At 39.3% G+C, this 19,219-nt stretch overlaps 1 protein-coding gene across 7 annotated transcripts; it reads right to left on the reverse strand.

The window, feature by feature from the left end:
* Positions 1-1,988: 1,988 nt before the first annotated feature.
* LOC149186214 (transcription factor GTE9-like) lies at positions 1,989-17,418 on the reverse strand. Of its 7 annotated transcripts, none has more exons than XM_089410932.1 (4): positions 16,492-17,418; positions 2,643-2,782; positions 2,328-2,462; positions 1,989-2,216 (listed from the first exon to the last, which is right to left on the reverse strand). In XM_089410932.1, the coding sequence occupies exon 1, from the start codon at positions 17,257-17,259 to the stop codon at positions 16,495-16,497; it is 765 nt and encodes a 254-aa protein (XP_089267058.1). In that variant the 5' UTR covers positions 17,260-17,418; the 3' UTR covers positions 1,989-2,216; positions 2,328-2,462; positions 2,643-2,782; positions 16,492-16,494. The 7 variants fall into 7 exon arrangements, with proteins under 7 accessions (XP_089267058.1, XP_089267057.1, XP_089267055.1 ...); XM_089410931.1 differs by having other exon boundaries at positions 2,647-2,756; positions 16,492-17,417; XM_089410929.1 differs by having other exon boundaries at positions 2,328-2,580; positions 2,647-2,756; positions 16,492-17,417.
* Positions 17,419-19,219: the final 1,801 nt, after the last annotated feature.

Raw genomic sequence — 19,219 nt, forward strand, 5'->3', positions numbered from 1 at the left:
ACCTGAAATTGAATAAGGAAGTCAAGTAACTTAATTCATTGTAATCACTCTAGAATACATTCTTTATAGTACCCACACTCTAAGGTGGGTCAAGTAACTTAATTCATTGTAATCACTCTGGAATACATTCTTTATAGTACCCACACTCTAAGGTGGCATATAATCAAAGGAGAATGACTCAAAAGCATACAAATAAGTGTGACAAATAAGCATATAATAATCTAATCAAGTGAACGTGACAAGTGAAAAGAGAAACAAAAAAACACCTACAAAATGTCTCGTCACTAAATCAAATTTTACAGTACCCACACTCTAAGGTGGCATATAATCTTACAATACCCACACTCTAAGGTGGGTACTGTAATCAAAGTACCCACACTCTAAGGTGGCATATAATCAAAGAGGAATGACACAAAAGCATACAAATAAGTGTGACAAATAAGCATATAATAATCTAATCAAGTGAACGTGACCAGTGAAAAGAGAAACAGAAAAACACCTACAAAATGTCTCTCAATAAATCAAATAATTACAAGCATTCCATATTATTCCAAAATAGTCATGTTTGTAAGTGCAGGTTTTTCTTAAGAAACTAAAAAACATCTACAAAATGTCTCTCAATAAATCAAATAATTACAAGAATATAAACATTAATTGCATTCCATATTATTCCAAAACAGTCATGTTTGTCAGTGCAGGTTTTTTTAAGAATTTATGCATATTGAAAAAAGGTGTTAGTATTGTCATATGGCCACATGAAGAGTGAGCATTTTAATCTCCATTCTTCTCTTCATTGTGGGAAGAGAAATCACTTTTTGAAAAGTGTCTACAAAAACAAACTTGAGAAAACAATTCATTAGAGGGATAAATTCTTGGAGGTGAACAAGTGAAGTCACTGCATAAGTCTTACCATTAAGTCTTGCCATCTAATCAAAATAAAGGTAAAGATGGCCAAAGAGAAAAGAAAAAGAAAGAAAATAACAAAAACAAAAAGCTATCAAGCAATTATTCTAGGTGATTTTAGGCAATTATTCTCAGCACAAAGTATTCTACATGAAGGAAGATCCCTTCCCATCATCCTTCCTCTCACAACCAAACAACCTATCTAAAGTGGCACCCTTCCTCCCATGACCCAACAACCCATCTAAGGTGGCACCTTGACACTTACTAATCCATATTAACTAATTTTTTTTCAAGTTTTCTTACCACTTTCACTTTTTCCTTTCTTAATAAAAATATGATATCTTAACCTTTCTCTAAAACATATTTATTTTCAATTAACATATATTTGATTGTTTACTGTTAAAATATTTTATATAAAACCAATATTATAATCGTTTATTTAATATTAATATTAAAATATTTTACCTAAAATCAAAATTAAAATATTAATTTTATTATTGATATTGTTGTATTTTCGAATACAATCTGCTAACGTCCTATTGAGGATAGAATTACACTCTCACATTAGGCTGTGGAAAATATTCAAACAATTAAATTTAACGATGTGCAAGTTTAAACAGTTAAATTTCGACATTTACAAGTACTTACATTCCATTCTACCTTACGCAACATTAATGATGCAACCAATTAATCTAACAATAGTTTCCATATCGTTCTGATTAATTGAACTAAGTTCTGATTAGTAGACAATCTGTTTAGGAATAAAAAAAACACTTGACGTGAATATTTTCAGTGGTTAAGGTCTCTGGCCTGAGCTAGCTCTGCTTAACTTCCATGATCAAATCTCAAAACTTTACATTGGCAAACAAGTTACCCCGAAAGTTATATCAGTCCGGAGAGTTTTATTCTAGTCAAAGAAGCTTTACTAATTAGGGGATTATCAGTCCCCGTAGTCCAATTTGGCAATCACCAAATTTATAGAGCTTATGACCTGACACTAGAGGCAATTATTCCTGAAGGCTAGTTGATTTATATACTTCCACATCACCATTTTCATCAGCCACCAAAAGCCCAAATCACGAAAATTGTTTAAGAAAATAATTCCAACATTCCCATTAGACACAAAGTTGTCCTGTTTTCATAAACATATGATGCTGCTCTCCAAGGGTTTCACTTTCCTACAATATAAACTGCGAAGAAACGTTGAGAAGAAACCGGCTTACTTTGACCTGTATTTTTATGTGACCAAGCAGAGATCCCTCAGTATCAAAAATTCTTTGAATTAATTACTAGGCTTTCTCGCGTCTTGCAGGCTGTTGAAACAAGAATATAATATCAATATGACTATCTCAATTTCAAAGTGCAAACAAACCACTTCGGAGTCAAATGAAGCTGAAGTTGAAAAAAGAACACAAGGCTTTTACCTTTTCTGAAGCCAGATACACACAACTTTCACATTGGCCTATATTTTTCCAGATTTCAGCTTCAACTTCCTCTCGGGATTCAAAATTGATAAGTTTTTTCCAGCTCCAATTTCCTCTCAGTTTCCTGACGAGATTCTTTGATCAACCATAAAACAACGTCAAAACATAGCAATGTATACTGTCAATCGTAGCAGTTTGTAGTGCTACCTTCATGAAGCTTGCAACCATGTCGGAAAATTATCTGTAGCTTCCTCTAAACAAATAATTTGAAAAATTAGCAATTTAGATATACCGGTGAGCAAAAACACACTGTACCTACAATAGTTTACTGCTTGACCAGTTTATCAATAGCTTCCAGAATTGTTTCAGCAAATGAGTTCCTTCAAAAGGAAGCTTTTTTCCCTTAATAAATTCAATAGTAGCTAGTTTCTGTCCACGTCCATATGACAAAAAGGCTACATCAGTACACTAAGTGATTTCAGAAGATGTGTACAAGTTTTGGCAAATATAGCCATCAGAAAAAGAGAATTTCTCAGAATTGAGTCAAATTTTTAAAAGCAATAATGACTGCCCTTCGTACATGATTTAGCCATGTAATCATGTATAAGGACCTTCAGTGCAATATAGCCTAAAAACACATTCAGAGATTAATTAAGAGTAAGTATTAAATTCTTTGAAAAGGAAACATAAGCAAATAAAAACAATACCATGGAAACAGGACGAATGTTTTATATATTGCATCTTAAGCCCATGTTGACACAGGAATCACTATCGATAGCAGCTTGCACCACAACCAGTAAGAAAGGATTCGGTGCAAAAATACAACCCACACTTTTCAAGTTCCATTTTCTAAGTTGACATGGCAGATGCAAATCAGAAAAAGCTATACTTCACTCTCTGGAGTGAACTTTAATCTAATAGCTCTTGAAGAAATTGTATATGACAAGAAAGCAAATTTCATCTCTAGAACCAACCAGTTATAATCTTACGATTCTAACATAAAACTCAAGACGAAAACAGTTGACTTCTGCCGCAACTGAATGGCAGAAACTACCAAAACTACTCTCCATTCAAAGGTTTTTTTGTAACCATAGTCACAAACTCTGTTAAAAAGAGAGCACACATATGGCGCCCAAGTGTAAAAAAAATACAAAATTTTTGAAGAGGTTTGCAAAAAGCACAGCACAATAAGAATACACAAAACAATATGACAACATTCCGGGCTAAATATGAACTCTGCAACAACAATATAAAGAAAAGCTACAAAGCTTAATACCAGTAAATACTTGTGCAATAAATGTTAGTTTACCTTTTTATATGTTTTTACTCAGAACAGTAATAAGAAATATTAATGAGGAGAACGAAAAATATGGAACGATGAGTTACACTCTCATCAGACCCTCGCAATCAATGCCAATGTTTACCAGAACTGGCTGGCTCTGCCAAGAACTGACAGCTTGATTCTTCCAGACTCCAAAACTGGGTAGTTGAACCAGACCCAGCTAGAACCAGTCTGACATGGCCAACACGCAATTAGATCCAAAGATTATGTGCACACCCAGCCAGGATCAATGTTTTAAAACTCCGACTCTGACTCCGACTCGGTATCGACTCGGCTGGCTCGATTTCAATGACTCAGTCGTTGTAAAAAATACATTAAATATTTATTTTTTATAAAAACACATAATTTTAAAGATTTTCATTCATGTTTCCAAACACACAGCATTAGAATTTAGATAGAAGACAACATATGATCAAAGTAGGCTCATGAATATATCCATTATATCAAAATGGCGCCCAGTGCACTGTCCACTACATACACGATGATAATATAGAGATCAAAACAAAAACACATAACCAAGGAGGCTATAAATGGCCTCTACAACAAAAGTCTGTGACCAGTACTACTGACTACTGCTAGAGTTGCCAACATCATCTGGCTCAGTGTTACTTGGGAGCGAGAGCGAAAGTGGGGAGCGGGAGCGAAAACGGGAGCGGGAGCAACATTTTCAGAAGCTCCCAGTTTGGGAGCAAATCCTGGAGGAGTTCGACAACCAATGTCACTAACATCAAGGTACATAGAGGGATTGGTGCTCTTAATTAAATATGAGTTCCATACCCTAATACATGACAAAATTCAATGGAAACATTGCAATCCCCCAATCCTGAAATCTTGAAAAAATGATAAGTCTACTAGATTTTGAATGAAATCTAAAATTCTACTTTCTCCACATGAAATCCAATGAGGCCAGAACCACTCTCAAACATCCTGAGTCATTTCATGGTAATGTTAAAGATTTAAGTAAAAGGATGAAGGAGAATGTCACTTTTACTTTAAGAATTTAACATTACCATGAAATTTGAATAGCATATCAATACTAGGAGAGGGGAATGGACCACAAAGACCAAAACACCAATTAATAAAACCATTTGGAGTCCCCCACACTAGGAAAAAACATAAAGAAAAAAAAAAAAAAAAAAAAAATTGTGTTTTTGGGGGTTTACTTGCCGCATGAAGTGACCCAACCGAGTTGATACGGACTCGGCCGAGTTAAGACTGACCCGAGCGAGTCATGCGATGACTCGGCCGAGTTAAGACTGACCCGGGCGAGTCATGCGATGACTCGGCCGGGTCAGTCTTAACTCGGCCGACTGAACCGGTTCGACGACCGAGTTGAAAATTTTTTTACCAGCTCGAACCAACTCGGCGGAGTCTGTTCCGAGCTGGCCGACTTTTAAAACACTGGCCAAGATTGGCAAGTTGATTTGCCTAGACTCGTCAAGTCAACCTGGATTGCTATAGGAAAATCTCGCACTTATCGAGATAAGTCCTATAGCTCAAGTCCCAATGTAATTCAGAGGGTGCTAACTGTGACCTCATTTCACAAACCCTCTTTTCACTTCTAGCTGGCTCTTCTTCAGCTTAAAGGGGATTCTCGGTTTTGAAGGTAATTCCAAGGCCTGAGTTCAAAGGGTCCAATGGTTAATTTTGAGTCTTAGGTCAACCAATATATGCTCAAAAAGTCCCCAAACACACAATCCAACAACTATGAGGTGATTTTGAAGAGCAAAGTTTAAATGATTTAAAAGAAAAATGTGATGGAGGATAGAAGATCAGTCCCCCTTAGCTTGACAATATAGTTTTTTGGCATATGAAATCAAGGATCAACACACTTGAAAGGGTAACGGAATGGATGTAGCTTCAAAGACAAAGAAATACATTACTTGTGTCCCTTAGAGATTTGACCTACCATGAAAATGCTCTAGGCTTTTTCCCAAACATGGGTGCACAAGCCCCAAATGCCTAACCACTGCCTTCAATGACTCTTCAAGCGCTAGTTCTCCAAAGCCCCGATAAGTTGGGGCTCCTCTAAAAGTAGTGCCAATAAACAATCTAACCCCCTTTTCTCCAACATTGCAAGTTCGGCCCTTCTTTCAAAAATAATCACAAACTTGATAGGATAAGGTCGACTCAGCTATAGATTTTGTTCTAGCTCTACATAAGTATATGTATGTATATACCCAATATTCCTTTTAAAGTACCAGCGCATATCTCTTCTACCTATATGTTGTTCAGGCCTAGGTTTCGTAGGGTGTACATGCTGATCCTATATCAAAAATAAATCTCTCCTCAATACCTTGAGCTACAAAGGCAATTGAGATCAGGTAAACTAGCAACAACATCAAGATGGCAATCTCGTACACCTACAATATGCACATTGATTTCTCTTTCAAGGATTTTCAATTTTTCCATGTTTTAGGACATGAATCAACCTATGTTACACCAAGTGTCCAGGATGGCAGAGTGCCCAGGAAAGGAAACACCAGAGGATGGGGCAACGTCAAGGTCTGTAGCATAGGGGTCCCTATCTCTAAAAGTATAAAATATAAAGATAATAATGATAAAATTCAAACAATAACAATCCAGTGGAAATGCTATAATCTTCGCCAATCCTAAAAATCCTGCAAAATGTTAAGTCTGCTGAATTCTGAATAGGATATGAAATTTTGTTAAGACCGCTTTCTCCATATGAAGATCAGGTAAACTAGCAACGACAGCAAGATGGCAATATCTTACACCTACAATATGTACATTGATTTCTCTTTCAAGGATTTTCAATTTTTCCATGTTTTAGGACATGAATGAGCCTATGTTACACCAAGTTTTCAGGATGGCGGAGTGCCCGGGAAAGGAGACACAAAAGATGTGTGGTAGCACCCCTAAATTTTAGGAAAATTCAAGGGGGATGGGGCAACGTCAAGGTCTGTAGCATAGGTGTAACGCCCTGCGATTACGTGCACGAGCGCGCGTGCTCCTCCCATCGCGAAATTAGTCTAAGGCATGAAAAGTGCGAGCTCCAACGATGAGGCGCAGTCATATATTGTGCGGACAGATTGGTGCTCCACTTATAGGGCAGGCTGGGCGAAGCAAACAAAGGCGGGTAGACTCATAGGAGGGGCATTTTGATTATCGTTTGGGGCGCTAGCTGCACGTTGGGAGGTCGGCCGGTTGGAGGTCGACGCTCTTGTTATGGAGCGTATAAACTCTTGTGTTGTGCGCTCATTTGGCAACAACAACTTCGCATCTCTCCTTCGCTAACAAAAGGAGTGCGCAAGTCTACCGCAGGTCGTGGGCGTTCGGTGATGCGCCCGCCGAGTCGGGCAAGGGGGAACGCACTTGCGGTTGAGGTGTGAATGGAGGGCACGGGTAGGCACCCGCCCACCGATTGTTGGCACGAGACTTGGTTGTAACGGGCGCGGGTGTGCACGGGTGCGCCCGCCCGTTGGCAAAAGTTTATGTGTGTAGTGTGGGTCGTGCACGGGCGCGCCCACCCGGTTGGTAAACTTTGTATTGTATTTCGGTTGAAGGTTGCGGTGAGCGTGCCGTGCGCTCTTGCACGGGTAGCACCCAACCTTGTTTATAAACGCCGGTGGAGCATTCGCTCCCGGTCATTGTAATCTTCTCAAATATAATAAAAAGATTACTTATTGTATATTGTTGGATTGTTATTGTTCTTATATTATTGATGAATTCCACACATTAATAATGTTAATTCATGATTATTATGAATTGTTGAAGGCGTAGTTCGTAAAGTTATTAACTTAGGCGATGCCGCACCCGACCAATTTAAGGAAAAAAGAATTGGGGGCGTGACAGGTGGTATCAGAGCAGGTTCACAAGGAGTGAAGCCATTGCTTGATGATGAACGCAAAGAACAGACATGTATGCAAGGGAAAGTTATGGAGAAATCATGGATGAACAGTCTTGGTTTCGTGGACTTGATGGTTCATGGCAAGACCATTCAAGCTCTGGTGGACACGGGGCCACTCATAACTTCATGACGACACAGTTGGCAAAAGAGGTTGGACTGATGATCTTCCCATCGAATGTGGAAGTCAAGGCAGTGAACTCTAGAGCTAAAGTGGCAGGGTTGGTACACGAAGTACCTGTGCAGATAAAAGACTGGAAGGGTCAGTTGGACTTCACAGTGATGGAGATGAACGACTTTGATATGATACTCGGACAGGATTTCTTGAAGGGCAACAAGGCTATTGTTGTCCCCTTCTGTGATGAGGTGGTGCTGGTTGGACAGACACAAACTTGGACTTTGCCCACTCATAGGCAAAGGGGGGAAGTCAAGGTGCAGCATGTTTCTGCACTAAGTTTGGAGAAGGCTATGAAGGAGTCAGATATGGAGACATATGCGGTGATGTTCAAGGATGTCGAAGGTGATGGAGTGGGGACACCTGTTCCAGCCGAGATTTCCGAGGTGCTGACCAAATATGCAGATTTGATGCCTGATGAGCTACCAAAGAAACTTCCACCAAGGCGTGCAATGGACCATAGCATTGAGCTTGAGCCAGGAAAGCAACCCCCGGCTAAAGCACCTTATCGATTGTCAGGGCCTAAGTTGGAGGAATTGAAACGACAGTTAAAGGAGTTAGCTGATGCAGGTTTCATTAGACCTTCAAGGTCCCTTATGGAGCTTCGATATTGTTCCAGCGGAAGAAGGATTCGAATGAGCTACGAATGTGCTGTGATTACCATGCATTGAACAAGCAGACGGTAAGAAACAGGTATCCTTTGCCATTAGCTGCTGATTGCTTTGACAAGATTGCGAAAGCCCAAGTGTTTTCCAAGCTGGACTTGAGGCATGGGTATTATCAGGTGCGGATAGCTGAAGGAGACGAGAAGAAGACCGCGATAGTAACAAGGTATGGTAGCTTTGAGTCCCTTGTTATGCCATTCGGGTTGTGTAATGTTCCTGCTACGTTTTGCACTTTGATGAATGATGTCCTACGACCATACTTGGATTCGTTCGTAGTAGTGTACTTGGACGATATAGTGGTGTTCAATGACAACATGGAGGATCATAAGAAGCACTTGGCGGTGGTGTTCGAGGCACTGAGGGCAAATCAGTTGTTCTTGAAAAAGTCTAAGTGTGTGTTCGCTTAGACCGAGATTTCGTTCCTTGGGCATATTGTTGGTCAAGGGTACATACGGATGGAGCCGAGCAGAGTGAAGGTGATTGAGAACTGGGTTGAATCGAAGAATGTCCATGAGATGTGGGTGTTCTTGGGCATGACCAACTACCAACGAAAGTTTGTAGAGGGGTACTCCAAGGTGACATCGGCACTGACAGACCTATTGAAGAAAGACAAGAGGTGGAGTTGGACGAGCAAATGTCAAGAGGCATTTGATGACTTGAAGAAGAGGATGGTTACAGCACCGATACTGAAGTTGCCTGACTTCGAGAGACCGTTTGAGGTACACACAGATGCTTCAGATTTTGCTATAGGAGGGGTTCTTATGCAGGATGGGCATCCGGTGGCGTACGAGAGTCGGAAGTTGCAGGATAGAGAACGGAGGTATCCGATTCATGAGAAGGAGATGACTGCCATCATCCACTGTCTTCATGTGTGGAGGCATTACCTGATTGGGAAGTCGCTTGTTGTCAAGACTAACAACGTTGCAGCAAGTTATTTTGCATCACAACCGAAGCTTTCTGCAAAGCAAGCTCGTTGGCAGGACTCCTTGGCAGAATTCGACATGACTATAGAGTATAGACCAGGAAGACACAATGCGGTAGCAAATGCCCTTAGCAGGAAGGGACAACTTGCAGCATTGGAGGGAGAACACCGGGCAACTAGGAGTAGGAGTCGAGTTCAGATGTCAGAAGAGATGCAAAATAAGATCAAGGAAAGTGTTGAAACCGATACTTTGGCGCAGAATATAGTGAAGCAGATAAAGGAGGGGAAGACACGAAAGTTCTTTCTACGGGACGGGTTCTTGTTCTTTCGAAACCGACTCTATGTTCCAAAGTCATCTGGACTCAGGAGGCACCTTTTGAAGGAGTGCCACGACTCGCCATGGGCTGGCCACCCAGGGATGCGTCGCTCTTTGGCATTATTCGAGAGAGGATTCTTTTGGGAGAAGATGTGGGAGGATGTAGAGGAGTATGTACATATGTGCATCATTTGTCAACAGGACAAATCGGATACTCAGAGGCAAGGAGGACTGTTGCAGCCTTTACCGATTTCTGAGAGACCATGGATGAATGTCTTGATGGACTTCATCACTCAATTGCCACAGGTTCAGGGGTATAATGGGATTATGGTCGTGGTTGATCATTTTTCCAAGTATGTTGTCTTTGTTCCTACAAAGATACCATGTGGAGCCGAGCGGACTGCGGAGTTGTTCTTTAAGAACATAGTGAAGTATTGGGAGATGCCATTGAGCATTGTGTCGGATAGAGATCCGAGTTTTATAGGCAGATTTTGGACCACATTGTTCAAGTTAGTCGAGACAGAGTTGTTGATGAGTTCGAGTTACCATCCGCAGACAGATGGGCAGACCGAGAGGATCAATGCACTGCCGGAGGACTAATTGCGACATTATGTGACGGTTGATCAGAAGAATTGGCCTGAACTCTTGGATATTGCCCAGTTTAGCTACAATATTCAAAAGAGTTCTGCGACGGGGTATAGTCCATTTGAGTTGGTGAATGGACAGATGCCAGTTGCACCGCATACCGTAGTGACGGGAGGCTTCTTGAGGAGTCCTCATGCGAAGAAGTTCATGAAGGCTTGGAAGGAGACCTTGGAGTTAGCACGGTTACGCTTGCACGATGCTGCAAGGAGGATGAAAAAGTATGCTGATCGTGGGAGACGGGAGGCACACTTCAGTGTGGGAGATATGGTGTTTCTCAAGATTACCGGGGAGCAGTTTCAGCCAGCCAAGGGGACTGCAAGCAAACTGACACGGAAGTATGAGGGACCATTCCGAGTGAAGAAGAGAGTGGGGGAAGTTGCTTACGAGCTGGACCTTCCGCACCATATGCACATGAAGCATCTAGTTTTTGATGTGAGTCAGTTGAAGAGATGTAGACTTGATTCAGACCATCCAAAGAGAGTTGAACCGCCGAGAGGACCAACCGGAATTGTGGACAAGCCAAAATTGGAGTTGGAGAAGATTTTGAGCGTCAGAACTACAGGAGTTGGTTGCCACATGAGAAAGGAATTTCTTGTCAGATGGAAGAATGCACCGGAGGAAGAAAGCTGGGAATGGGAAGACTCTTGGAGATGGAAGGATAAGATCGAGAAGTACAACAGGAAGCTGTTGAGACGATCGGGATTGTCGAGGGCGACAATGATTTCCAGTGGGGGAGGATGTAATGCCCTGCGATTACGTGCACGGGCGCGCGCGCTCCTCCCATCGCGAAATTAGTCTAAGGCATGAAAAGTGCGAGCTCCAACGATGAGGCGCAGTCATATATTGTGCGGACAGATTGGTGCTCCACTTATAGGGCAGGTTGGGCGAAGCAAACGAAGGCGGGCCGACTCATAGGAGGGGCGTTTTGATTATCGTTTGGGGCGCTAGCTGTACGTTGGGAGGTCGGCCGGTTGAAGGCCGACGCTCTTGTTATGGAGCGTATAAACTCTTGTGTTGTGCGCTCATTTGGCAACAACAACTTTGCATCTCTCTGCTAACAAAAGGAGTGCGCAAGTCTACCGCAGGTCGTGGGCGTTCGGTGATGCGCCTGCCGAGTCGGGCAAGGGGGAACGCACTTGTTGTTGAGGTGTGAACGGAGGGCGCGGGTAGGCACCCGCCCCCTGATTGTTGGCACGGACTTGGTTGTAACGAGCGCGGGTGTGCACGGGTGCGCCCACCCATCGACAAAAGTTTATGTGTGTAGTGTGGGTCGGGCACAGGCGCGCCCACCCGGTTGGTAAACTTTGTATTGTATTTCGGTTGAAGGTTGCGGTGAGCGTGCCATGCGCTCTTGCACGGGTAGCGCCCAACCTTGTTTATAAACGCCGGTGGAGCGTTCGCTCCCGGTCATTGTAATCTTCTCAAATATAATAAAAAGATTACTTCTTGTATATTGTTGGATTGTTATTGTTCTTATATTATTGATGGATTCTGCACATTGATAATGTTAATTCATGATTATTATGAATTGTTGAAGGCGTAGTTCGTAAAGTTAATTAACGATGGATAAAGTTATTAACTTAGGCGGTACTGCACCCAGCCAATTTAAGGAAAAAAGAATTGGGGGCGTGACAATAAGGGTCCCTATCTCTAAAAGTATAAAATATAAAGATAATAATGATAAAATTCCAACAATAACAATCGAGTGGAAATGCTATAATCTTTGCAATCCTAAATCCCCTGCAAAATGTTAAGTCTGCTGCATTCTGAATAGGATATGAAATTCTGTTAAGTCCACTTTCTCCATATGAAGTCTGATGAGGTTGGAACCACTCCCAAACATCCTAAAACAATTAATGACAATGGATTCCTTAAAACTCTATCCTTATTCCTTTTTCTATATTGACTAAAAATCTCGGGGCTAGAGCCTACGCATCCCCTTTTGGAGGAGGGGAGTGCTCAGACATCGCCTTTTTGGAGAAACACTTCCCCTACAATCAGGAGATGTTTCCTCGTGTTTCCCCAAAAGGATACGGGGAAACATTTCTCCAAACATCCCGTTTTGAGAGCATGAGATGTTCTCAGAGCATGGGATATGCATCCTCAGAGCATAGGATACATGGGGTGCACCCATGGAACACTGGAACAAACACTTGAAATCAACATCCTGACCTGAACATCAGTTTTTTCGTATTGATCTTCTAATACGAAAAAACTGATGTTCAGGTCAGGATGTCCACACAACCGCATCAGCTACAGAAGGTTATAATCACTTGTCCAGCAGAACTGACCTTTGCACTAAACCCTCATCAAGAGTGTTCAGTTTAGACAAAACCAGAATTGCTGTATGAATGAAAACTGTCTGAAAATGCTAATCATATGTAAATCTCTTCACAATCCTCAGAAGAAATACCAATAAAATTTTGATTTCCCAATGATTGGACTGAGTTCACACAGAGATTTAAGATCTGGACATTCTCCAATAACTGACCAAGAAATCCACGATCAGATCTCTTCTCTTGGTAAGACCTGAGCATGCAAATCCTCTCCAACAGCCTTGTCTACAAGTGTAGCAATAAATCTGCGGGTAAATTTTATGATGGTACCTCTTATGCAAAGCAAGTAGTAACAATGCCCAATTTTACAATGCTTCAAATACCCTTTAGTCAGACTTTGAAGTCTTTCTTGAGGCACTTTCTGCAGCATTTTCCCAGCACTCTCAGACCACACTTGTCACACAGCCCTGATACAGCAACAATGATCTCTCTCCATATTTTCAAAGTTTTTATCTTAAAAACTTTAGCACACTCTCATGGGCAAACATACAGCAATTTTGTAGCTAGTTTTCTGAGACATTATTTTTGTTGTAGGAGTTAATGTGGAGCATACTCCAGAGGCAATCAACAGGGTTCATGCTTCTGATACCTGTGATATATGACTCGTCAGTATTTTCAATTTTTCTTCATGCCATGGTCTATAATCCCAAATGCGCTGGTGTTTTCTTATGTATGAACTTATTACACAATTTTAGTGATCTGCTGCATGGCATTTTCTTATGTATGAACTTAATTAAACAATTTTGGTGATGTGCTAGCTTTGCATTATCCCGTACTTCCCAAGTTTGTGAGTTCAAATTTCAAATTCAGTGCGATACAATTAAAATTTGGATGAAAATTTTAAAATTCGGGAGTATCTCTTAAGGACTACATATATACTATAAGAAAAAGCCTAGATATATACTATAAGAAAAATATTAGATATATATAAGAAAAAGATTAGATATATACTATAAGAGTATACATCGAAAATTTTCATCACAGAAAAAAAATCGGGAGTATACTTCTTAAAGACTAGATATAAGTTTCATGAGAAATGAAACCATTTTAGATGTATACTATAAGTTTCATTAGAAATGAAATACATTTTTGTATGAAGACCTCATACAAAAGAGGTTCATGGTTCGAGCCTGCAATGCATAATTACCAAGTTTGAATTCAAATTGATATTCAAGCTCGAATTTAGTATGATACAACAGAAAACATCAGGAGTATACGTCTTACGGACTACATGTATTCTAGAAGTTTCATTATAAATATATGTTTTGTATAAAGTCCTCATACAGAAGTGCTCCATCGTTCAATTCCACAAGGTGCCGCGAATAATGCAGTCTAATGCTTTGATCCCCGGATCTAATTTGGCTACACATATTCAATGGGGAGCGGTGTATTCTGCTCGTTCTCATACCCTGTAACCCTGGACAACATAACCAGCATAAGAGGTGTGAATTTTCGCGGGAAACCCTGCCCACTTAGCCTTACCCATCCAAGGACCCACTTCCTTTCTCATCAACCCATCATCACCATAATGCCTCTTACCCTTATCCATCCAAATTGACAGTCATTTGGAGATAACAGAACATCGAAAGTTTACCATTAAATGTTTGAAAGTTCCAGACGAGAAATGCATCTCAAAAAATCTTTGTTTTAAAACCAAGAGGAAAATTACATCATCGACCGCAGCAGATTGAAAAAACCTTACAAATTCGATAACTTTCGAGATGGCTGTTTAACAATGGATGTCTAACTATGTAACTTCTCACATAGATGGATGTCTAACTCTGTAACTTCTCACATAGATGGATGTCTAACTCTGTAACTTCTCACATAGTATATGTTTCAGTTGGCAATGGAATTATCAAAAGTTTCACTTCAATATGACAACTGTATCGAATTGCACCAAACTATTCACATTCTAATCAAATTATTGAAATTTTGAATTTTTGGGGGCAAACTTGGTAATTATGCATGATACACATTATATGTATGATGTATGTGTGTGTTAGTGCAAATTTTATCATTTTTATTTGCCAAGTCTTTGTTGGATATACCCCTAAATCTTGCCAAAAATACAGCCAGTAACAACAGAGTAAAGACTGTACCTTCAATTTTTAAGGCATTAAATTGGAAGTCAATTACATTGATTTGTAAAGACAACTGTGAACATTTCATGCATAATCACTGCTGAAGTTAATCTTCTTCATTTTCACAAGTTGCTGGATAGATTATTAAAGCACAAACCAAAAAACGTATAAAATTGATGAAAACTATAAATTAGATTTTTATAGCATAAACCAAAAAATTATAAAATTGATCAAAACTTTGGCACAGGATCAGAAACTCAGGGTTTTGAAAGCAACAAAAACAACCCTTTGAGGTGCTCTTTGAATTGCACAGACAGTCGTGGTCGCTTCCTGATAACAACTGGATGCAGAAATGTAAAGATATTATTGAGAACAATCAGCAATATAGTACTGCAAGGAAACTTCAGACAGACTAGCAAACAGAGTTATACTTTAACAGCCAAACTCGAAATGCAAAGTTCCAAACAGTTGGAACTTGGGACTAAAGAAACTGGAAAAATATGAAGTGGCAAAAGTTGGAAGCAAGATTGACATTATGTTACTTCAAACATAATTCATGACACGACTTCATGAGTCCCTCGTGAGTCCTTAGTTTTCTGTTAAAAAGAGATTTGCATTTTCAAAGATTTAATTCTTCGCAAGTTTGATAAATCTGAAATTAAAGATAAATCTATACGGATAGTAAACAAATACTATACTAATTTATATAGTAAACTAAAATATGAAATTAAAAATAAATCTATACCAGTAGTAAACAAATACTAAACTAATTTTTTTACGTGCTTCGAAAAAACCAAGAGTCTAATGTGTTACCAAAAACAAGAAATGAGAAACAAAAAATGAAAAAAAAAATTCGAAACAAGAAATGTACCTTGAGGGTTTGGAAGTTGAAAAATGATCTCACCTTTTTTTTGGGAAATGCTTTGAAAAAACAAGAGTCTACTGTGTTACCAGAAACAGGGAAAAAAACCAAGAGTCTATTGTGTTACCATAAACAGGAAATGAGAAACAGAAAGTGAAACCAAAAAACGAAACAAGAATGTACCTTGAGGGTTTGGAAGATAGAAAAATGACCTCACCCCCTCGGCAGCATATATTATGAATAAAGAATTGATTAGCGTACTAATAAAGTCAAGACGGGAACAATAACAGAACAAACGGGTCTCTTGATCAGGTTTCTGGTTACCTAGGCTGGACGCATGCAACATACTTCCTTCAGAATAGGTACCAAGTGAGTGGTCACTATCCAACCAAATCATCCAGATCTTGCAACTGGCTTGATACAGACAACCAATTGGATTATTTGGGCCATTCAGATGACCATTCGGCTGTTCAGCTGACCATTTTGACAGCTTCGAATCAACACCTTCGAGAACAATTTTCTGGCCATAACTCCTTGCTCCGAACTCTGAATTAGGATCAGGATAACTCATTGGAAATCTCTAAACGCAGGGAATAGCATGATAATGCCTCAAACTTTTTTCAGAGATTCGGGGTTTTCGAACAGCATGAAGATCGCTCCGGAAGGTGTTTGACCCAAAACTACCCAAACAGCTATCCAATGGCTAAACGGTCATCCAAATAGCCCAAATGGTTGTCTGGATCAGGACCTCATCTTTAAACTCGATGCCATTCAAATAGGAGAGAGCTGGTAGACGGCTTAATTCTCAATTGACCTCGCCAGTGAACCAAGGTCCGGTTGCCCCCGTTCTTGTGCTATAAACTTGCTAGGTTTCCTACCAAAATATGTTTTAAATAAAGAAAATTCAAAAAAATAAAAATAAACTCTATCTTCCACAAACCAGACTTACATCTCAAGCATCAGTCTCAATCTTCACCACTGCATTTGTAAACCCTTCATCGCTGACCTCTAAACAGCTCCTCACAAGGCCTAGCAGTTCACACAACTGCTCATTGCTCAAGGCATTCAAATCCAATTCCATTTCTTTGCCACTGTCCGCCATGCTTGTCGTGTGAGTCTCTAGAAAATCAAGAACCGGCTCAGGAATATTGTCTGCCCACTCAATGAAAGCCTGGATAATGGTCTGCAGGCTCTCAGGCGTCATGACCACGACTTGTTTGGACTCGTAGCCACCGCCTGGGCTATTGGGCTTGTTATAACACATCCCGGATGAATCAACACTAGCCATTTTTTTCTCAATCCTCTTCCACTTGTTCTCGAAAATCCTGCTTAGGGTTTTGGCCATATTGTGAACCGTATCGCCAGGAGGGTTATATTTCAGGGCGTTGGCGAAAGTTAGCCTCACATCAGCAGCAAACTCTAGAGGGCTTGAATAAACGCTGTCCTGCAATTTTGCCTTGATGGTGCCCAAATCCATGGGCGAGGTAATAACAGTGAAATAGTCGGGAACCCCAAGGGCCACAGGATCGACGGGCTCGTTAAAAACATAACCAAATTTGTGATTCATTAGCGTCTTTAGCAGGGATGTGCAGTGCTTCATGAGGCCCTGGTAAGGATTTTCAAGGGCCGATTCCAGGGGTAGAAATCTTCCATCGGGCCCGCGGTGCCTCTGTGTTCTTCCGTCGAAGGGGGGATTCATAAACCTTGGCGTCATCATCCTGCTGCTACACGATACCGGCCCCAGCTCAGAAATTCGTGTGAAGGGGATTTCAGGGGGGTCGGTTGCTTCGCCGTTGAATTGGTGTGGTGTTCAGGAGAGACTTTCGACCGGAGCGGCACGAACTTATAGATTCTCTAGATCGGCTAAGGTCGGTATGGTGGAGATTGGGTTATCCAAACGATCCATTCAATTTAGTTTTCAGGGAATTTTGTTTTTAGTTTTTAATTTATTTTAAATATGTTAGGTTAAATTAAATGTGGTATTGTTAAATAGTTTTATTTTTAATATATTTTAATAAATTATATCAATTATTAGTGTAAACTATTTGAAATTTAGATTTATAAATATCGAAAGGTTCCATTTTTTTTCAATTAATTTTATTAAATTGTAAAAAACATATATATTAAAAAAAAATTACTCCTTCAATTAATTTGGGTTTAAAATGAATTTAAATTAACTTTTTTAAGGATGCTTTTTATGTATATATATATATATGTACATACTTATTATCTATAAAGCAGGACTAGGAAACATTTTGGAATGTTATTAATTTTAAATAGAGTAATCTTTTTGTTATTGGTTGTCAATTAATAAAAACATTTTATTTATTTATTTCAATAATAACTTATAAATAAGAATCAATATTTATTGTTTTTCTTGTGATTTTTTTAGTGAATCTTTATTTTATATCTAAAATTATTTCATAATCAAAAGTAAATTTATATTTATATATTTTTTAAATGTAATGTTTGTATTATTAGAATATTCTAAATGTGATAAATGTGATATTCTTATTAATGTAAATTTATCTTAAATTTAGATTTACTAAATATAGAGATAAAAAAATAAATTTAATATAAATTTTGCATTGTTTATGTTATTTATTGACCTATTCATATTTTAATGTTTATGAGACTGAAAAAAAAATAGTCTATGGGATTATCAGTTCTTTTTTTCGCCTTTTGCAATTCAATCTTTTTCATATTCAAATTGATGATGAGTTGGCCCAATCTTCCAACAATCTCCTAGTTGAAAAGACAATGCCAAAAAACACATGCTAACATATTCCCATAACTTTTTATGATGTCTTTGAATGCATCACAACAAAAAATGAAATGTTTTTCCAACAGTGCCCGAGACGTGCAAAATGTACGCACTTGTTCTTCCCAAGCTTCTTTAGGCCTTTTCCACTGTCTTGTTTCACACCAAAGTTGATGCGAGTTAGTTCTTAATTGAGCAATAAGAACCTTTGCCCTCCACGGAATGCTAGCTCCAATGAACTCTTTTTGTTGTAGATCACACATAGGGTTGAATTCCTCAATGTAGTACTTCTTTCTACCCAACTCTTTTCCACATACCCATTAACAAAACTTCTCCGTAACAAAATTATTTAGCTCCTTGTTATTTGTGGGACATGCATTGAGGTAGATATTCCATTTTTGCATCCATGTGTAGTTTTGTATCATCCATGTTTCATTTCTTTCACTCATGCCTTCATTAAAGATAACATTAGGCCATCTACCTACTCTCATTTGCTCAATTCTTTTTAGATATCTTATGAGCCGCACCATAGCAATTGTTTCGATGAGAGTTGCTCCTATTTCACTCAACATTATCTCATAAGGTACCAAATTTTTTATTTTGAACTTGCTCATGATCAAACGTTTTTGGATTTTCTCAATTTGTTTCCATTTTGAGACGAGGGTGCTGCTAGCCAACAATTCACACTCATATAGCATCACTAGACAAACTAGGAGTCCAAAAATCACTTTAATGGTTTTTCAGTCCCATAACTCTTCCTCTCTACATCTGTTTTGAAGAGCATATAATGCTTTCCAACCTCCTAAAATTCTCTTCTTTCTGCAGTCCTCCCAATTAAGTTTGTTGTTGAAATCAATCTCGAGGTACTTGTACTCATTTACTTCTTCAAGAATGTTGTCTTCAAATAAGAACGTAT

Source organism: Pinus tabuliformis, chromosome 3_1, assembly GCF_031772625.1.
Source record: "Pinus tabuliformis cultivar Carrire ecotype Pingquan chromosome 3_1, CPIR1, whole genome shotgun sequence".
Taxonomy (NCBI): domain Eukaryota; kingdom Viridiplantae; phylum Streptophyta; class Pinopsida; order Pinales; family Pinaceae; genus Pinus; species Pinus tabuliformis.